The sequence below is a fragment of the Pteropus vampyrus genome, unplaced genomic scaffold (genome assembly GCF_000151845.1).
Source record: "Pteropus vampyrus isolate Shadow unplaced genomic scaffold, Pvam_2.0 Scaffold31, whole genome shotgun sequence".
In the NCBI taxonomy this organism is placed as follows: domain Eukaryota; kingdom Metazoa; phylum Chordata; class Mammalia; order Chiroptera; family Pteropodidae; genus Pteropus; species Pteropus vampyrus.
In genome coordinates, this window is record NW_011888812.1 from 7445588 (window position 1) to 7464300 (window position 18713).

General features: G+C 38.7%; 1 protein-coding gene across 4 annotated transcripts in view; it reads left to right on the forward strand.

Moving 5' to 3' along the window:
- The window catches only part of TTC17 (tetratricopeptide repeat domain 17), a 95909-nt gene extending 77415 nt beyond the window's left edge, over positions 1–18494 (forward strand). For 2 of the 4 annotated variants that reach the window (XM_011356844.2, XM_023528691.1), the window contains 6 exons: positions 3947–4067; positions 5966–6125; positions 7003–7086; positions 13854–13973; positions 15651–15794; positions 17344–18494. In XM_011356844.2, the coding sequence (XP_011355146.1) occupies positions 3947–4067; positions 5966–6125; positions 7003–7086; positions 13854–13973; positions 15651–15794; positions 17344–17475 (761 nt within the window). In that variant the 3' untranslated portion in view covers positions 17476–18494. Of the gene's footprint in view, positions 1–3946; positions 4068–5965; positions 6126–7002; positions 7087–13649; positions 13827–13853; positions 13974–15650; positions 15795–17343 lie in introns of those variants that run through there. The other 2 variants (XM_011356845.2, XM_023528692.1) reach the window with 2 other exon arrangements.
- The last annotated feature ends 219 nt before the right edge of the window (positions 18495–18713 follow it).

Genomic DNA, 18713 nt, shown 5'->3' on the forward strand with positions numbered 1-18713 from the left:
CTTCAAAAGACAGGCTGACTCTCTTGTGAGGGGCTAATGCAGCTGGTGATTTTAAGTTGAAGCTAGTGCTCATTTACCATTCTGAAAATCCTAGGGCTCTAAATAACTCTGCCAATACTCTAGAAATGGAACAACAAAGCTCGTATGACGGCACATCTATTTACAAGATGGTTTATTGTTGAGACCTACTGCACAGAAAAAAAGATCGTTCTCAAAATTCTTACTGCTCATTGACAATGCACCTGGTCAGCCAAGAGCTCTGATGGAGATAAACAATAACATTCATGTTGTTTTCATGCCTGCTAACAGCATCCATTCTGCAGCCCATGGATCTGCAGCCCAAGGAGTAATTTTAACTTTCAAGATTTATTATTTAAGAAATACAGTTTATAAGGCCATAGCTACTATAGATAGTGATTCCTCTGATGGATCTGGGTAAAGTAAATTGAAAACCTTCTTGGAAGTATTCACCATTCTAGATGCCATTAAGAACTTTCATGATTCACGAGAAGAGGTCAAAATATCCACATTAACGAGTTTAGAAGAAGTTGATTCCAACCCTCTGGATGACTTTGAGGAATTCAAGGCTTCAATGGAAGAAGTAACTGCAGATGTGGTGGAAATAACAAGAAAACGAGAATTAGAAGTGGAACCTGAAGATGTGACTGAATTACTGTAATCACATGATAATTTTTAATGAATGAGGAATTGCTTCTTATGGATGGGCAGAGAAAGTGGTTTCTTGAGATGGAATCTACTGGTAGAGATTGCTGTGAAGATGCTGTTGAAGAAATGATAACAAAGGATTTAGAATATTACATAAACTTAGTTGATAAGGCAGCAGCAGGGTTTGAGAGGATTGGCTCCAGTTTTGAAAGAAGTTCTGATGTGAGTAAAATGCTATCAAACAGCATTGCATGCTACAGAGAAATCTTTCATGAAAGGAAGAGTCGATTGATGTGGTGAGATTTCATTGTTGTCTAAATTTTTTAAATTGCCACAACTGTCCCCACCTTCAGCAACCACCACCTTGATCAGTCAGCAGTCATCAACATCAAAGAAAGACCCTTTACCAGCAAAAAGATTATGACTTGACAATGGCCTAGATGATGGTTAACATTTTTTAGCAACAAAGCATTTTTTAATTAAGGCACTTACATTGTACTTTTTAGACTTAATGCCATTGCTCACTTAATAAACCCACAGTATAGTGTAAAGTTCACTTTTAAATGCCCTGGGAAGCAAAAAAATTGTGTGACTCACTTTGTTGCAATATTTGCATTATTGCAGTAGTCTGGAACCGAACCTACAATATCTCCGAGCTATGCTTTTGTATAGAGAATACTTCAGTTTTGTAAAATAGTAAATATACTGTATTTTGACTACAATTTTTCACATTTCAATATCTCTGCAGTTGAGATACATCTTACAATTAATAGTATCTGAAATAATAATTAGCAGCATTTTTCTTTCTTAAATCATGTGTACCTTAAAGTTTATGACATCTTAAATTTGATGAAATGCTCTAAGATAAACAATCACATAGAAACGAGTGTAGAGGATAATACACCACAGTGTTGTAAGTGACTATCTCAGGGTGCCGATAGGGCTATAGATGATTTTTTATTTTCTTTCTTATATTATGTAAAGTATAATATAAAGTATATTGTATACTTTATATTATAAATACTTTATAATAAATCTATATTACTTCTATAAACATAAAAGCTAAAAATGTCTTGTAAAAGTGAAATTTAAAGCTCAATATGGTTGAGATGATAGAGCACTTAAGCAGTTTTAATTGGATTCAAGTAGGTGGACCCAGGTAGGGCGTCGAATATTCTTGCAAATGAGATCTTGGAGCTGCTCACTGTCACTAAAGTGAAATGTTCTAAAGCGTGGAAGAGATGAGAAAAGATTAGAGAGGTTCAGTGGTTCAGTATCCCAGTTGTAAAGTAACTATGGATTCTGTCCACTCCAAGTGATAAATTCTGACAAAGTTCTCAAGCAAATTATTAAACAGGTAGTTTGTGAGCCCATGCAGGACAAGTGGAGATCATTAAAGGCCATTGTAAATTTATCAAGAACTAATAAAACTAATACTGCATAACTAATTTCATTCAGTTTTTTTGGTGAGAGCTAAACTGGAAGGCCAGGGAAGTGTCATAGACATAGTGCACCTGGATTTCAGCAAAGCATTTAACAGAGCCTCTTATAATATCATTGTGAACAAGATGAAGAGATCTAGGCTGAAAGCCTCTGCTTGCCTATGGGATGAAGTTCAAATTTCTCGTGTGGCGTACAAGACCCTTTATAACCCAGCCTCTCTCTGCCCTTCAGCACCATTCTCTGAACCAACCATGCTCCTACGTTAACTTCTCGCCTTCGTACACACTTTTCTCTCTGCTTGGAAGGCCCTTATGCCACCTCAGAGGTGCTAAAATATTGCTCATCCTCAAACTTCAAACTCAAGTACTATTTCTTTCTTCATACCTTTAGGCAGAATTAGTTGCTGTCTCTGTTCAGTTATTCTATACCATCACTATAGCACTTACCCTATTGTATTCTAATAATTTGTTTATATTTACCTTCTTCATTAGACTGTGAGCTCAAAGTGAGGCCCTTTTATTATTTCTCTCTGTAACTTTAGTGTCTTCCTTAACACAATTCTCAGTCCCTTATAGTAGATACTCAATAAATATTTTTCAGATGAATTTCTTAAACATAAAAGAAAAATAAGCTTTATTGTGAAATTTATGGTTTAATTCTTTATTGTGAAATTTATGGTTTAATTCTTTAAGTTATTAATTTAAACAGGGTTCATTCCAAACTCTTCCAAATACCTGTTTTATTAAAATATAAATCTAAAGCCCTACCTGTACCTCAAACAGTTTTCTATTGTTGGTGAATTCCCACAGTATAAAAAGAGTTATACAGAGCCAAAGTTCTCTTTCCTGTTTATTCAATTGTAATTCCTTCAGAAGAACTGTTCCCAGACAAGACTTAGTTCTCTTTTCTTTAGGACTTGTTCTAAGTGAAGAGCCTACACCCAAAAGGTAGTACCTGTGAAAAGTATCAGAGCTTTAAAAGCTCTATATACCTTTAAATAACATGGTGATCAGGGTCATGCATGTTAGTTAACAGACCTGGATCCCAGCACTTCTACCTACTATCCAGGTCACCTTGAGCAAGTCACTTGATCTCTCTGAGTCTCTGTTTTCTCGCTTGAGAAATGAGGATTAAAACCTGCCTCGTGAGGTTATAAATGTAAAGCACTTAAGTAGCACAGGACCCGAACACGCAGTAAGTTCTCTGGAAATAAATGATAACTTTTCATTATCATCATTATTCCCCACCCTGCTGCTTTCATTTACAGCCCTTGTTCTCTACCAGGAGCGATTTGGGCAATATCTAGAAACATTTTTGGTTGTTGCATCTAGGAAAGGGTGCTACCAACATCTAGTGGGTAGAGGCCAGGGATGCAGCTAAGCATCCTCCACCACACAGGCTGCCCCTACAACAAAGGATTATCCAGCCCACGATGTCAGTAGGACCAGGTCGAAAAATCCTGCTTTGGAGATAGGTTTCTCCTGGCTAAGTTAGAGTTGTCTTTATAAAATCAAAATGTAGAGGGGTTTAAAAATTAAGTTTGGTAAGAATGTTAACATTGAAGAATATCTTAACCCTTATCTCATGATGATCAGTCTTAAATCCAGTGAAAAAGTCATTTATTTTTACTTCGTAGTGTATCATTGAGAATAAGGCTTTACTCAGAGATAATCTTGATCTCCGTTGCTGTGAATGACAAGATACAGTAGAAATTCTGAAGACTAGAAGAATGATTAGCACCTTTACACCAACTGGGCAAAGTAATCACCTGGGCATAAGACACTATAGGTTCTGTTTCTTTGCAATTGCGTTGACTGATGACATACTTTGGTTCCAGGAAAAAAGCGTGACTACCAGAGTCTAGGATGGCCCAGCCCAGATGAGTGCGTCAAACTCCGCTGGGTAGAGCTGACTGCCATCGTGAGTACCTGGCTTGCAGTATCTTCAAAAAACATTGAGTGAGTATCTTTAAACCTTTCCCCGCTTCATGGTATTCGTGTACCAGTGACCGCACTGGGCCTCGGCTGGCTTCAAGGGTGCCCTTTTTTTGTCAGCAGCTATTAGAAGAATTGTGCTTTTTTAGGGTTGGTGGTTCAGAGGGGGTAACCATTGCTGACCACAGCTTGCAGATGAACTCGGCCCATTGCACTGAATGATGAACGTGCCCCCCCGTCTCAATGCCTTCGCCCACACTTTGTAAGCTATCCATAAGTCGTGTATAATTTACTTAGTTTGAATCGAAGACTGGACCCCTCTTTTTAGAAGCTTAGAACCTGTGTCTCCCACTGACATCAAGCACTTGAAAAGGCACCTGGAGCAAATCCAGATTTACAAACCTTCCAAAACATAAGCTGAGCAAGGCTGCCTCTCTGCAAACTGCATTCCCTCTTTGGACACTCATTATCTTCTGTTGGCCCCTTTTTTTTCCCCTTTAAGTGTTGGAGTTCCCCAGGATTGACCATTAAGCCTTCTTATCTTATAATCATTCCTAGTCAGATTCATCTAGGCCCAGAACTTTGATCAACATTGATATGTTGACAGTTCCCAAATTCGAATCTCCAGATCAGACATTTTTTCAAATCCCTCAGCCCATCAGTCCCTCTCCCTTACTCCTTTAATTTGTTTTGTTACCAGTTCTTATCACTTGTACCTTCCTTAAACCAGATCACTGTCATCTCCACTTGGATTCATTCAGTAGCCTCCTAGCTGGTCCTCTTTATTCACTCTTGGCTCTATTCCATTCACTCTCACCATAGTGCTCAGAATTCTCCCTCAGATGTATGTCAGATAATTCTTAAATGCTGTAATAACTTCTTATTGCTATTTACAGTGGTCCGCAAAGCCTTTCATGATCTGTTGCTGTGTGTCTTTCCATCTCCAACTCTGCTCTCCCTCCCGTCACGGCCTTCACACATGGTGTCTCCTTTGCCTGTGGTGGGTTTCTTACCACCTTCTTCCTACCTGGTTAATCAATACTCATCCTTCTGATCTCAACTTAAATCTCACTTCCTCAGGGAATTCTTCACTAACCATCCCCTTCCTCCATCAGCATAGAGGAAATACATACCCTCTTGTGGTGTGCTGACATTGTATCATGTTTTTATCTTTTATAAGCCCCTCACAAGGTTTTGAGCACCTGATAGCAGGGACTGGGTGTGCTTTATTAATTATTATAGCCCTGGTATTGAATTTGTCAATGCCAGTTTGCCATGTTGGTATATGTGGTAGTGTATAACATTTAGCCTGTATATAGCAGGAAATGACCACTTTGGGACCATGAAGGGAAATACTTACATCTTATATGTAGATACAGTGAATAGCTATTTCTGTATAAAATTTACTACATAAATTTTAGATAATTTTTTCTGTGGGAACAAGTTATGCTTCTGTGCATAAAGGGAAAATAAAAGATAGGAGCCACTTTTGGGTATTTATCACTATCTATATCCTGAAAAAAGAAATCCTAGAAGAAAGCCCTGATTTCAAACCTCCCCAGTGAGAAAAAGTAGCCAGAAGCAGTGAGCAGATCAGACATCATGGTGCATAGAAAGGAGGCGGCTTGAGTGGATTGGGAAAATTACTCAGTTCAGGGCTCAAGATCCCAATCCCAACACTGCTGCTTTGTCCTGGGGTGTGAGCCTGATTTATACATTCAACAAATAGTCCTTGCCTGGTGCTGGAGTCCTTACACCTGCAAAATGAGAGAGAAGACTGAATAACTTTTGAGGTCCTCTGCTCTGAGATTCTGTGGTTGCAGACAGTGCTGATAACACATTGAAGTTATGATCAGCTGATTAATAATACTCCCCACTCACTCAGATTTTCTGTAGCTAATGTGGTAATCTCCATTTTTCAGCATCACAGAACACATAGACTTTGCCACTCCAATACAGCAGCCAGCAATGGAGCCTCTTTGCAACGGTAATCTCCCCACGAGCATGCACACCCTGGACCACTTACATGGGGTTTCCACCCGGGCCAGCCTGCACTACACAGGCGAGAGCCAGTTAACAGAGGTAAGTGCACAACTTTATTCAGCCGTCTCTAGTTTTTTAGCTCCACAGTTGTGGAATTCACAGCAGAAAGCAGAATGGCTTTTTTTGGTTGGCTGTCATCTAGGTGGCTTTAGGCTAAGCCTAACTTCTTTCAGGCCCTGAGACTAAGCTTATGCCTTTTTTTATGACCAGGAGATTTTAGTTCTGATTCACTCCTTGAGATAGATAGCATTCTGATTGCCATCACATAGAGGCTCTTGCAAGAAATATTGGGGCAGTTAATTCTCCTGTTGACATTCTAAAGAAGGAAAGGGTAAACCCAGCATATACCTAGCAAAGACTATGCCAAGAAGAATTGGGAAAACATGCCACAAATGTCCAGCAATAGAGGATTTATTACATAAATCTTGGTATAGATATAAGGTAGTATACAATGGAGCCATCAAGAAATACATTTAGTGGCATGAAGAAATTTTCAGAATACATTATATGAAAATGTAGATGACAGTATACAGTGTGATCATATACTCTGTGAGAGAAATAATAAGTGTATACATAGAAAAAACTTGAGAGAGATATATAAAGATATTTAACAGTAGCTGTGTGTGGGTGACAGGGTTACAAATCATTTTTATTTTCTTTATTTACTCTGTTTTCTAATGTCGCTAAATGAATGTGTTTCACGTGTCTGTAATTTTTGTTAACGGGAAGAGGACTAAAGGGATGGCACAATGGCCTTAAATGTGTCTTCCTCAAAATGACTTACCAACAGGACCACAGCATGTACCCCAGAGAAATAACTTGCTTTCGCGGTATAGTGCCCAACTCGGCAACAGCAGTGTTATCTAGATCCTGCCTCATCTTCATTGCTCTCATCTATCATCTTCTTCCCTACCAGGTATTACAAAACCTTGGCAAAGACCAATATCCACAACAGTCACTTGAACAAATTGGCACCCGAATTGCCAAAGTTTTGGAAAAGGTAAGTCACCCTGTAGGAAAGCTGGAAACTATCGCCCACCTTCTAACTTTTCCAGATTATTTGCCACTAAGCTGCTCTAACCACTTCTGTTAGTTGCTTAGTAACTAAAGGGATAACGTGAAATAACCCTACACAGAATGTTTCATTCCCTTTTCCATTACCTTTTCCATCACTTGGTTAGTATTTTTTGCCACTTTGCTTACGTTCTGTGATGAAACCTACCTGATCAGTTTTCTTTTCTTTACTCCAGCATGGGTATATGGAGGTGGTGGTGCTGGGAACCGTGGAATCGAAGTATATGAAATAAGTCGGGTGTTCTTCTAATGGTGAAGAATATTTGGTATTTCTGATAGTGGATGAGAAATACATCTTTAAATATCTTTTTCGCTTGAAATCATGAAACAAAATATTTGCAAACTGCATTTTCATACATCCTACAGAAAGTAACACCAGAAAGTATAACTGAGAGCCTCTGTGTGATATTTATGTAGAGAGGAGGTTTTTAAAATTAATTACTCTATGGTTAAGCATCTCTCTACTTTATTACTCTATAGAATTGGAGAGATATTATAACCTAGCGATTAAGAGAATCAACTTAACTTCCAAGATGACATGGCAGAATGGTAAGGGGTAGGGTAGTTAGTTTAAAAGAGAAGACATGGAAAGCATGTAGTAATTACGTTCTGTGTCAATTCTGAAGCCCACCTTGCCATCTGTCACCAGTTCCCCCAGTTCTAGAGTGGGGAACATTTCTGGCAATTGAGAAAGTTTCCTTTTCTAACTCTGTAAGTCCCAGCTTGAACACATATTCGCTACATTCTGCTCAAAAACGACAGAGTTCCTTATTTAGTTCTTCTCTTTTCATACCTTGTTAGAGGTGATTTTTTTAAAACTGTGTGTCACTTTCCGCATTCTTCCTGGAAGTCTCCCTAGCCAGGTCCACAGCTTTGTTGGATATTTTTTCCATATTCCAAGATGCAACCCCACCCTTTGTTTTGCCAGTGGATAACAGCCCCTCTTCTCCGGCCTCCAGCGATGGTTTCCTCGGTGCTCTTCCAGCCTCCGTTAATAGTCTCATTGCTGCTCTTTCAAGAAATGTCTACAACTCGTTCCCAAAACTAATGCCACATTTTGAAGTTTCTGTTATGGCAATTCTCTGTTCTCAATATCAAATACTATTTCAGTGATCTATTTCTGCCTAACACACCACCACCAAATTTACTGGCTTAAAAGAAAACTATTATTTGCTTAGGGTTCTACAATCAGGGCTTTCTGGAATATTGGAAATTTTCTGTCTTTGGGTAATCATCAAAACTGAATGTTAACATTTAAGATCTGAGCATTTCTTTCTATGTAAATTATACCTCAGTTTTTTAAAATGAAGGTTAAAAAAAGATTTTAGACCACCAAAAACTGAAAGATGTATGTTACTAACAGACTGGCACTAAAAATCACTGAGAGGATTCTTTAGGCAGAAGGAAAACTATCTCAGTTGGAAACTCAATTACAGGGAAGAATGAAGAGCATCAGAAAGGGTAAATATAAAAGAGCATGACTCTAAAAAATAATAACAGTAATGACTTCTGAGGTTAACAATTCATGACAACAGTAATGCCAAAGGCAGAAAGGAGTTACACTGACCACTGTAGATGGTCTCAGGTCCAGTTAGACATTCCACACTCATGCAGTCAGCTGCACTTAGCACAGGCTATGTTCAGTAGGATAGTGGATAGGAAACCACAGAAGTTTCAGGCATGTACCTCCCTAGACTAGTGTAACCTTGAAAACAAAACTAGACAAAGACATTATGAAAAAGAAAAATTATAGATTAACCTCACTTGTGAATTTAGGTATCAAAACCATAAGCAAAATATTAACTGACTACATCCAATGGCAAATTTTTTTTAAGATGCACCTTGACCAAGTCGAGTTTATCCCAGAAATACAAAAGCAGCCTAACTTTGGAAAACCTTAAATTTCAATCACCAAATTCAAGAAGAAAAATTATGAAATCATTTTAGTAGATTGCATTTGATAAATCCAATGAGATGTAAAGCTAACACGAACTAAGAATAGACAGGACTTCTTTAATCTGATGAGAAGAATCAACAAACAAATACATCAAAGATAATTTTTAATGGAGGAAATACTTAAAATAATTCTTTGAAAGAATGCCTACCATCACCACTCTTTTCAATTTCGTACTGAAAGTCTTACCAAGGACAGTAAAATTGCGAAAAATAAATTAATGGCAAAAGAAAAGGAGGAAAAAAATATTTTCAAAAATTACATGATTGCCTACATAGCAAACCCAAAAGAATCTATAGACAAATTTTAGAAATAACGTTTTTATCAAGGTGGCTGCCTGTAAAGTCAATAAATGAAAATAAATTGTACTTCTATACAGCAGCAAAAAATGTCAGGAAATATAATTTCCAAAATATATTTACAACGATAAAAATATAAAGTTCCTGATAATCTAATAAAAAATTTGTAAGGCTTGTATGCAGAAAGTGATAAAAAACATATTAAAAGGCATTTTAAAAGACTTAAATAAGCAGAGAGATGTATAATGTTCATGGATAAGAAGACTTACATCATAAATGTCACTTTTCTCCTATTTGATTCATAGAGTCATTGCTATTATAATCAAAATACCAACAGGTGTTTTTATGGCACTTGAAAAGCAGATTTTTACATTTATATGGAAGGATTAAAAAAATAGACATGATGCTCTTAAAAAGAAGAAGAAGGTTGTGAGAATTTCCTTACTTTTATAAAAATTTATACAATAAGACAATATGCCATTTGCTCAAAAATAAACAAAAATCAGTAGGGGCCTAAATAGAAAGCCCAGAGCAGACTCTTAACATGCATAGAATTGTAGGTCAGTGGGGAGAGGGGGCTATTCAGGAAGCTGTGCTGGGCAGTTGCTTAGTTAATTTCAATCCTCATCTCACATCTGACACCAAAAGTCAATTCCATGTGAATTAAGGATTCAGATATCAAGAACTAAACTTTAAAAATTAGAGTAAAATTTGGGAGATGTTCTTTCTGGCCTTGGAGTACAGAAAGGTTTCTTAAAGAAGATAGCAAAGCAAGCACTAACTGTAAAAGAAAATGTTAATAAGTTCAACTACATTAAGTTTAAATATTTGTAATTTAAGACATTTTTAAAGAGAGATAAGCCAGTTGGAGAAAATAGGTATAACATATTTAACCTACAAAGATTAATATGCAGAGCATATAAGTGAATTGATGAGAAAGATAAATAATAAAACAGAAACATGCATAAAAGATATTAACAGACATTTCATAGAAAAATATGTATGACCAATAAACACAAAATATTTTCAATCTCATTAATAATGAGGAAATGCAAACTAAGACTGCAGTAAAATGCAATTTTACCCCTACAATTAATACCAAGGATTAGAAAGGAAATTGATTAAGGGGTACTTTTAAACAGTGCTCATGGGATTGTAAATTGTCACAGCACCTTTAGGAAACATTTGGCATTCTCTTTTATGTTAGATATTTGCATTATCCTGTGACCCAGCAATTTCACTCCTAGGTCGCTACTCCAGACTAGGGAAACTCATTGCACATTTATTTGCAACAGGAGACTTAAAAATAGGAAATAACTTAACCCCTCTCAACTACAGAAAATGAATAAACGCGTTATAGTATATTTACTTAATGGACATTTAATTGTGCAGCAAGGAAATTGAATAGTCTAAAGCTACAACAACATGGATGAATCTTTGAAATAGAGTGTTGAATAAAAACCTCCAATCCCAGAAGACTTCCTAAGTTATTATACCATTTTTCATGAGGCACAAGAAGTAAACTAAATATTGTCGAAGTAAATATTCATGTGTGAATATCATGAAGTAAATATTATGTGTAAATATAATGTGTGAGTGATAGAAGAGTGTTTAAAAAGAGCAATGAAATAATAAACATAACATTTAGGATAGCGTGTGCCTCTGGAGAAAAGAACAGAGGCTGGAATAGTGTAAGAATACATAGGTAGATGCAAGCTTGTTCTTTGGTAGTCATTCTTTTGTGCTTTACAGCATAAGTATACATTTTATATAATTACATATTACATATAATTGTATAAATATGTTCTTTTGTATGTGTCAAATATTGGCATTAAAGAAAGATCATGTTATTTTTTAATAAAACATCGTTTTGAGGAGCCAGGCAAAAGGATCAAGTCACTAAGAAGGAAGAACAAATCAAGCTAGCTTCACATTTCCCTGCAGCAGCCTTCCGCACCAAGAGGTAATGGAGCAATGCCAACAGATTATTCAAGGAAACAAAGAATGACCATGATTTTATATCCAGCCAGCTGCCCTTCAGGTTAGGAGGCTGCAACAGGAAGTTTTGAACATATTTGATCGTATTAATTTGCTAGGGCTGCCATAACAAAATGCCACAGACTGGGTGGCTTAAACAATAGAATTTTATTTTCTCACAGTTCTGGAGGCTGTAAGACTGAGATCCGGGTGCCAGGAGGAGTCCTCAGAGTCCTCTTTCCTCAGCTTGCAAATAACAGTTGTCTTGCTGCCTCTTCACGTGGTCATCTCTTTGTCCGTGTGACCCTGGTGCATCTCTTCTAAAAATTATAAATGAATTATAAATCCTTCACCCAAATTCAGTCATAGCGGATTAGGGCCTCATACCAATGGTCTCATTTTAACAATCTTCTCTTTAAATACCTTGTCTCCAAATACAAGTTACATTCTGAGATACTAGAGGTTGAGACTTCAACATATGAATTTTGGGATAACACAAAACCCATAACAACAATCTCAAAGAATATTGTTTCCATGAATTCTTCTTGAGTAAACCACTAGCAGATGAACTTCAGCCAACTGGGAGATGATTGGGGAACCACACAAAAGGAATGTCAGTGATAAATGAATATATTTAACTGTAGAACCAATACTAAGACAAAGATGGGAAATAGGGTGACAGACAAGACTAAATACTATGTGCCCTAACAATGAAGAATGATAAAATTACCAAAAAAAAAATATATATTAGGCTGGAAGAAAGAAATAAGCTAGGAAACATGATAAGTTTTCTGATTGCCTCATTTATAATTCCTGGGAGTTAGAGACCACCATCAAAAGGGGCAAATGAAATAGGAAAATCCAAAATTAAACCTAAATTAATCCAAAATTAGACCCAAATTAAGTATTAGAATTTTGCATATGGTAAAAGTAGCATCTCAATGGTGTGAGATATGAATTTTTCATTAAATAGTGTTGGGACAGCTTAGCTATCTAGAAAAAAATAAAATTGGAGCCATATCTTTATACCAAGTTATATTTCAAATGGATCAAAAATTTAAATGTGAAAAATGAAACTATGAAAGTGCTAGGGGAAAACATGGTACAACTTCTTGATAACCTTAAAGTAAGGAAGACCTTCCTAACTGCAATTAAAAATCCAGGAGCCATCAGAGATAAATTAATAAACTGAACTATGTAGAAATCAAAACTTTTCGTGTCACTCAAGCCCCATAAGTCCAACAGTGGACTTAGAAAACTGAGGGAATATATCTGTAATTCAAACCACAGGTAAGGGACTAATCTCCCTAATATATAAAGAGCTTTTTCAAATAGATAATATAAAGACCTCACAGAAAAATTAATAAAATATATAAGAACAGATACTTTACAGAAAAATACAAATGGATGTCAAACATGAAAGGATAATCAGCTCCACTCATAAGAAGGGAAATGCAGATTTAAACCATGTTTTCCACCTATCAAAGGTCCAGGAGTTTAGTAACAATCTGCGGTGAGGCTATAAGGAAATAAGGGCGCTCAGATATTTTTGTAGGAGGTTAAATTCTTATAATACTATGGAGGGCAATGTGATGATATCTGTCAAAATGCCAACTGTATATTCCCTTGACATAGCATGTCCACTTCTGGAAATATATCCTGGAAATGCACGTGCACAAATGCAAAATTATACCTATACAGATTATTGTGGCAGCATTGTTTGTAATAGTAAAAACTGGGAGAAATTGATTAAAACTGGGAATATTGATTAATGAGGATCTAGTTTAATAAATAATGATACCTCCATACAATGAAATACTATGTAGTTGATAACAAAAGAATGAGGAGGCTTTCTATACACTGATGTCAGAAGATCTCCAAGGTGTATTGTTTAGTGAAAAAAGCAAAGTGCAGGTGACCGTTACCTCTTATATAAGTATTAGGTTTACCACATATAAAAAAGAATGGGACTATAAGTCTATATTCATATTTGTATAAAGCAGAAAATCCTAAAAGGCTGCATAAGGAACTAAAAATGGTGTTTACTTGTATACAATAGAGACAAGGATGGGAAAGAGACTGTATAACTTCGTATAATTTCCAGTCTTTGAAACATGCAAATGAGTTAACTATTTAAAAAGTTAAGTAAATATAAATGAAAAAAGACATGGTCATGAAATACAGTTCTGTTTAGTAGCCAAATAGTTTTGGACAAGACACTTAATCTCTCTGAATCATAGTTTTCTCACCTATAAACAGGCCGAAATCATAGACTCAAGCTCATGATTGTTGTTAGGATTGAGAGGATGAACATGGTGGGAGAGATGAATTACGTACCTAGCAGGGTGCCAGCACCAAGTACTCAGTTAAGTGGTCATTAATTCGTGTTGCTGTTCTTACTCTTGGTAGTAAATTAGTATGTTATTTAAGAGACATCAGCTTTGGTTGACCGTTCCTTCGTAGAACCAGACATCCTGGGTCCTTTCCAGCATGGCAGCCCTCTACTGGAGAGTGAAAGGCCAAGGAAAGAAGGCAATTGACTGCCTGCGCCAGGCCCTCCACTATGCTCCACACCAAATGAAGGTGAGTGGGACTCAGAAGATGTGAATTTCTCCCCCTTGGTCCTTTCCATTGCCCAGTGGTTTATGAGGTTTCAACTAGCCTTCCTCACACGCAGCCAGTAAGGAAGTGGCAAAGTGCTAAGATAGGATGGGGCAGAAGAGCCTGCAACCCGGCTTATGCCACCGCAAGCCTGTGAGTTATACCCACAAGAACATGGAGGGAGGGCTTCAAGAGCACTGTAAGAATTACGTCATTTAAAACCCCTTCTGCTGCCGTCAGAGCCACCCAATGTATAGCAAATACACAGGCCTGTGCAGGCCATCACCCCAGAAGTTGTTCTGAATTTAGCTAGCCCCCTGGGCCTAGAGGCCTGTTATACTTGTTTTGCTTATGCACCTTATTGACACTTGCTTCCAGACACAGAAACAGAAGCAAAGTTTTCTTTCTTACACACCAGCCAGTTCCTGTTCTTTTACTGACTTTACCTTTAGACACACAAAACCAGACCAGCTAACCCTGTGTAACATCAGTCTTTTCAAAAAAGCTGGTTATTGTGATGATGACTGAGATAGTAAAATTTTTTAACAGCACATTTGTATCCACATGTGCAGAGTTCTGCATTCATCTCCAGATCTCATACTTCCTAAAGACAAGGCTTATGTCTTCTCTGTTTATAAAGGCAGTATGTGGAGCGATGGAGGGCACAGGCTTTCCTGTCGGGCCCCACTGACTTCTAAATGCAGCTCTGCTTCTTACTAGTTTTGTTATCTTAGGCAAATTACTAAACTTCTAAGACCTCATATAATGACATGCATTCTAATGAGTGTCCTGTTAGGACAAAGATGAGCCCCCCCCCCCCCCTTTTTTTTTTTTTTTAATTGGTTTCTTCTGTATCTCCTATAGAACCCAGTACAGTGTGGTATAGACAGCAGTTGTTCAGGTAACACATTTAAAGGGAAAAAATATTTGTGATGATAATAACCTTGCTACTTGTTCAACCCATTATTCTCTGTACTGCCAGGTGACAGGGAAGGGCCAAGACTCTAGATCGGAGCTCAGAGAACTTTTTTCTACAGCAGGCCAGATTGTAAGAAATTTAGGCTTGCAGGCCAGACAGCCTCTGTTACAACCACTCAGATCTTCCATGGTAACATACAATAGCCACAGAAATACGTAAAGGAGTGGGAATGGTTGTATCCAATGAAACATTACAAAAACAGGCAGCAGACTGGATTCGGCTTGCGGACCAAAGCTTGTCAACCCCCGCTTCAGATGGTGCAGTGGTCTTTGCAGAAAATACTTTTGCTCTATGACAGCACCACTCAAAGTGTGGCCTGTGGTGGACAGTGTCAGTGTATTAACTATTTATCACCAATCTGAAATGAGACAAGGAGTTTGCACCAGAATGTAAACCGGTAGCTTCACTCAGCAAGGTTGTTTTCTCGGCGGACATTTTTTGTTTTGCTTGTGTTTTGAGGCAAGACTTTCTCAGTGAAAGAGATACGCGTTGGTTTATATTCTGGTGCAAGCTCCGTATCTATCACAGACCGATAGCAAACAGCAGACGAGCACGTCGAGTGGCACTACTCCGTCATTTTCCAGAATACACCAACTGTGTTATTTACGATCACAAAAACCGAGAATGAAAGCTCAGAAACCAACGTCCCTCCCTTCTCGCCATTCCTCTTCCTCTCCCAGGACGTGCCCCTGATTAGCCTGGCCAACATCTTGCACAATGCCAAGCTCTGGAACGACGCCGTCATAGTAGCCACCATGGCAGTAGAGATCGCGCCACACTTCGCTGTGAACCACTTCACGCTGGGCAACGTCTACGTGGCAATGGTGAGGCTGGCGTGTGAGCAGAGCACACCAGCTCATATCTTTAATTTCAAACTTATTTGACTAATTTTTGTGTCTGTTTTCTGTAAGTTTTGTGTCTAAAATCGCTAGCTCTACCAAACATTTTATGGGTAAGGAGTTTGTGAGTTTTTTTAAATAATACATGAAATTCATCTAAGTATTCTCAACTGTGTAGTTTCTCACCATGAGTTTAACACTAACAGTAGAGTCTGATTTACCTACAGTTTTCTGAAGACATTACCTGTTCCAGAAAACCTTACCTAACTCTCTGCGTGGACATACACTCACTACACTCTCTTACTTCTGGGTTGGGCTGGGTACCTATCATTGCATCATGATGCCCTGTGCCTATTTTTCTTGCCACATTTTCACCTTGTTTTATAATGTTTTGTTGAAGTATTTGTCTCTTCCCCAGACTAGGAGCTCCTTAGGGAAAATGCTGCTCTTCATCTCCCTGTTCCTAGCTCTATGTGTTTGGCACATAGTAGGTCCTCACCAAATGCCTAACGAATGAAGAAATGCCACTAGTTTCACAGGATACCATTTACAGAGAAAATGGCAACACCGTCATCCAGAACCCTCATTCTGGTCAGAAACGAGAAGTGACTTCAGAACTTAGAATTCTGGGGCCCCCGAAAGCTGTCATAGCCAAATTTAACATGTCATTTGCTTTCATCTAAAGCTTGGTGTCCCAACATGGCACTCTTCCCAGGGCCCTCCCAATAAAGGCTCACAGAATGAGCAGCTTCAGGCCGTGAGTTTTGTGTGCCATCCATGACTTCAAAGGCAGGGAGTATAATCTGGCCAGGTAGTGTTGCTGAATGCACAGATATCTCTCTGCTTCTGAAAACTGAAGAATCTTTTTTCATCTCCAGTAAATATGCAGTTTTCTACCCTGAATGAGGAATTCGCCCTCTCATTTGGCTAGAAGGAGTTACTTAACCAGTTGGTTTGGGTTCTCCTTTGAGAGTGTTAGTCTCAGTAAAAGATTAACGCCTTCGGTATGGCAGTGATCATGTCCAAAGCATGTTCGTATTTTTAAATGTTAGCGAGAATAAAAAAAACTTAAAAAATTAAAAGGCAAAATGAACCAACCGAACCAACTTCCATCTTTCCAGCTACAGCCGAAAATTCAGGCAGATGCATAATGAGCATTCGCCAGGCATAGTAGAGGTTTCTGTGAGGATTAAGTGGAATGGTTTTCATAAAGCACCCAGCTAGTGCCTGGCACACAGCAGGTACTCAGTCACATTAGTTCTTCCTGTCACTGCCACGATTGCCGCCTTTGCTGGGTGCAGCCCGTGTAAAGCCGGACTCCCTTTTCTCTCTGGTTCTCGGGCCCTGTGATGTTGTGGGTGGGGGCGGAGGTGGTGGTTTCCTCCCAGACCCCAGTTTTCCTCAGCAGTTTAGGTCCATTGAGAAAATGCTGCAGGATTGTCACCAGCACGGAAGTGCTTTTGAGGAAAAACAACCCTGGCATGTGTTCAGTGTGGTGGGAGGACCCCTCTCTCACTGTCCTTTCCCCTCGCAGGAGGAGTTTGAGAAGGCGCTGGTGTGGTACGAGTCGACGCTGAAGCTGCAGCCCGAGTTCGTCCCGGCCAAGAACCGAATACAGACCATCCAGTGTCACTTAATGCTGAAGAAGGGGCGGCGTTCCCCTTAGCGCACCCCTCCTTTCTCCCTCTTTTCTCATGCTCCTCAAAAAAAAAAAAAAAAAGAAAGAAAGAAAGAAACCAATCATTGTCAGTATCTGCTTTTAATGATGTGTGTGAAAAATAACTGAGTAAGACTTATAACAGGACTTTTACACTTGTGCACATTGGTTTGGTTTGGGTTTTAAGCTCCTTTCCCCACAGCCAACTTCAGAAACACAAAGTTCTTAAAAGGAAAATGCAGCTTAAAGATATTGTGTAAATACTGAGCCAAGACATTTCTGGAGCTGTGCTCTGTCTCCAAAACCTCGAGGCCTTTAGGGCTTTTCTCCGTGGTCCAGCCTGCCTCCTCCTCTGGCGGAGGATGAACCCGCACGCGCATCCTCTGCTTCCTCGTAGCCTCTGTTGTCAGTGGAAACGCAAAAGCCCATCCGGTGCTGGTGGGTGAGGGCCGCGTTCTGCGCGCTCCATTAGCTCTCCACGCTGTCCCAGTCCTGTCCGCTCCACGCTGCTGTTACAAACGCTCAGAGGTAGTCTGCAGGGGAGGAAGGGGGGAAATGACGTTAAAAACAAAACCTTTACAACAGCAAAAACTCGTAGGATCACCTGACCTCTGTAATGTTATTTATGTTGGGGAGGGAGGGGGGCTGAGAAGGGGAAATCAGCCATGTACAACATCTATATCATTTGTACTTTAATTACAAATCACAAGGAAACCAATAAATGGAAATCTATTATAACAGGTTTATATATATAGAATATGTATATTTGAAGCCCTCTACAGACTGAGTCTATGTTTTACTAATTCTTTGTTCACTGTGTTTCCCATCTTGGAATAAGGTGCGAGTGTCAGTTCTCCCTCCCTGAGGCCTTTAGACTTGCTCCTCAGGAGGGAGCGACGAGCCAAGGTCGAGTATTTCTGTACAATGCTGTTACCTCTGGTCCCAGGAGAATCAGAAACTCCAGACATTTTGGAATCTTCAAGGGCACATACTGAGAACAAAAATAAAAGTTGTTTATGAGCAAAATAGGTCTGTAGTATGGTTTTTCTTTAGAACCAGGCTGACATGGTCAACTGTGAAGCCTCCCTATAACTGGATCCGATCTCAAGTCCTAGGTTGTCTTTATTTTTTCACAACAGCCAGCTTAGGGGAGAAACAGTCCACCACTGGGTTTTTATGGTTGATGAACTTATTAGCATGTTACCTTTGACCAGGAAAGATGTGCAATCAGCAGATGTTCACAGTTG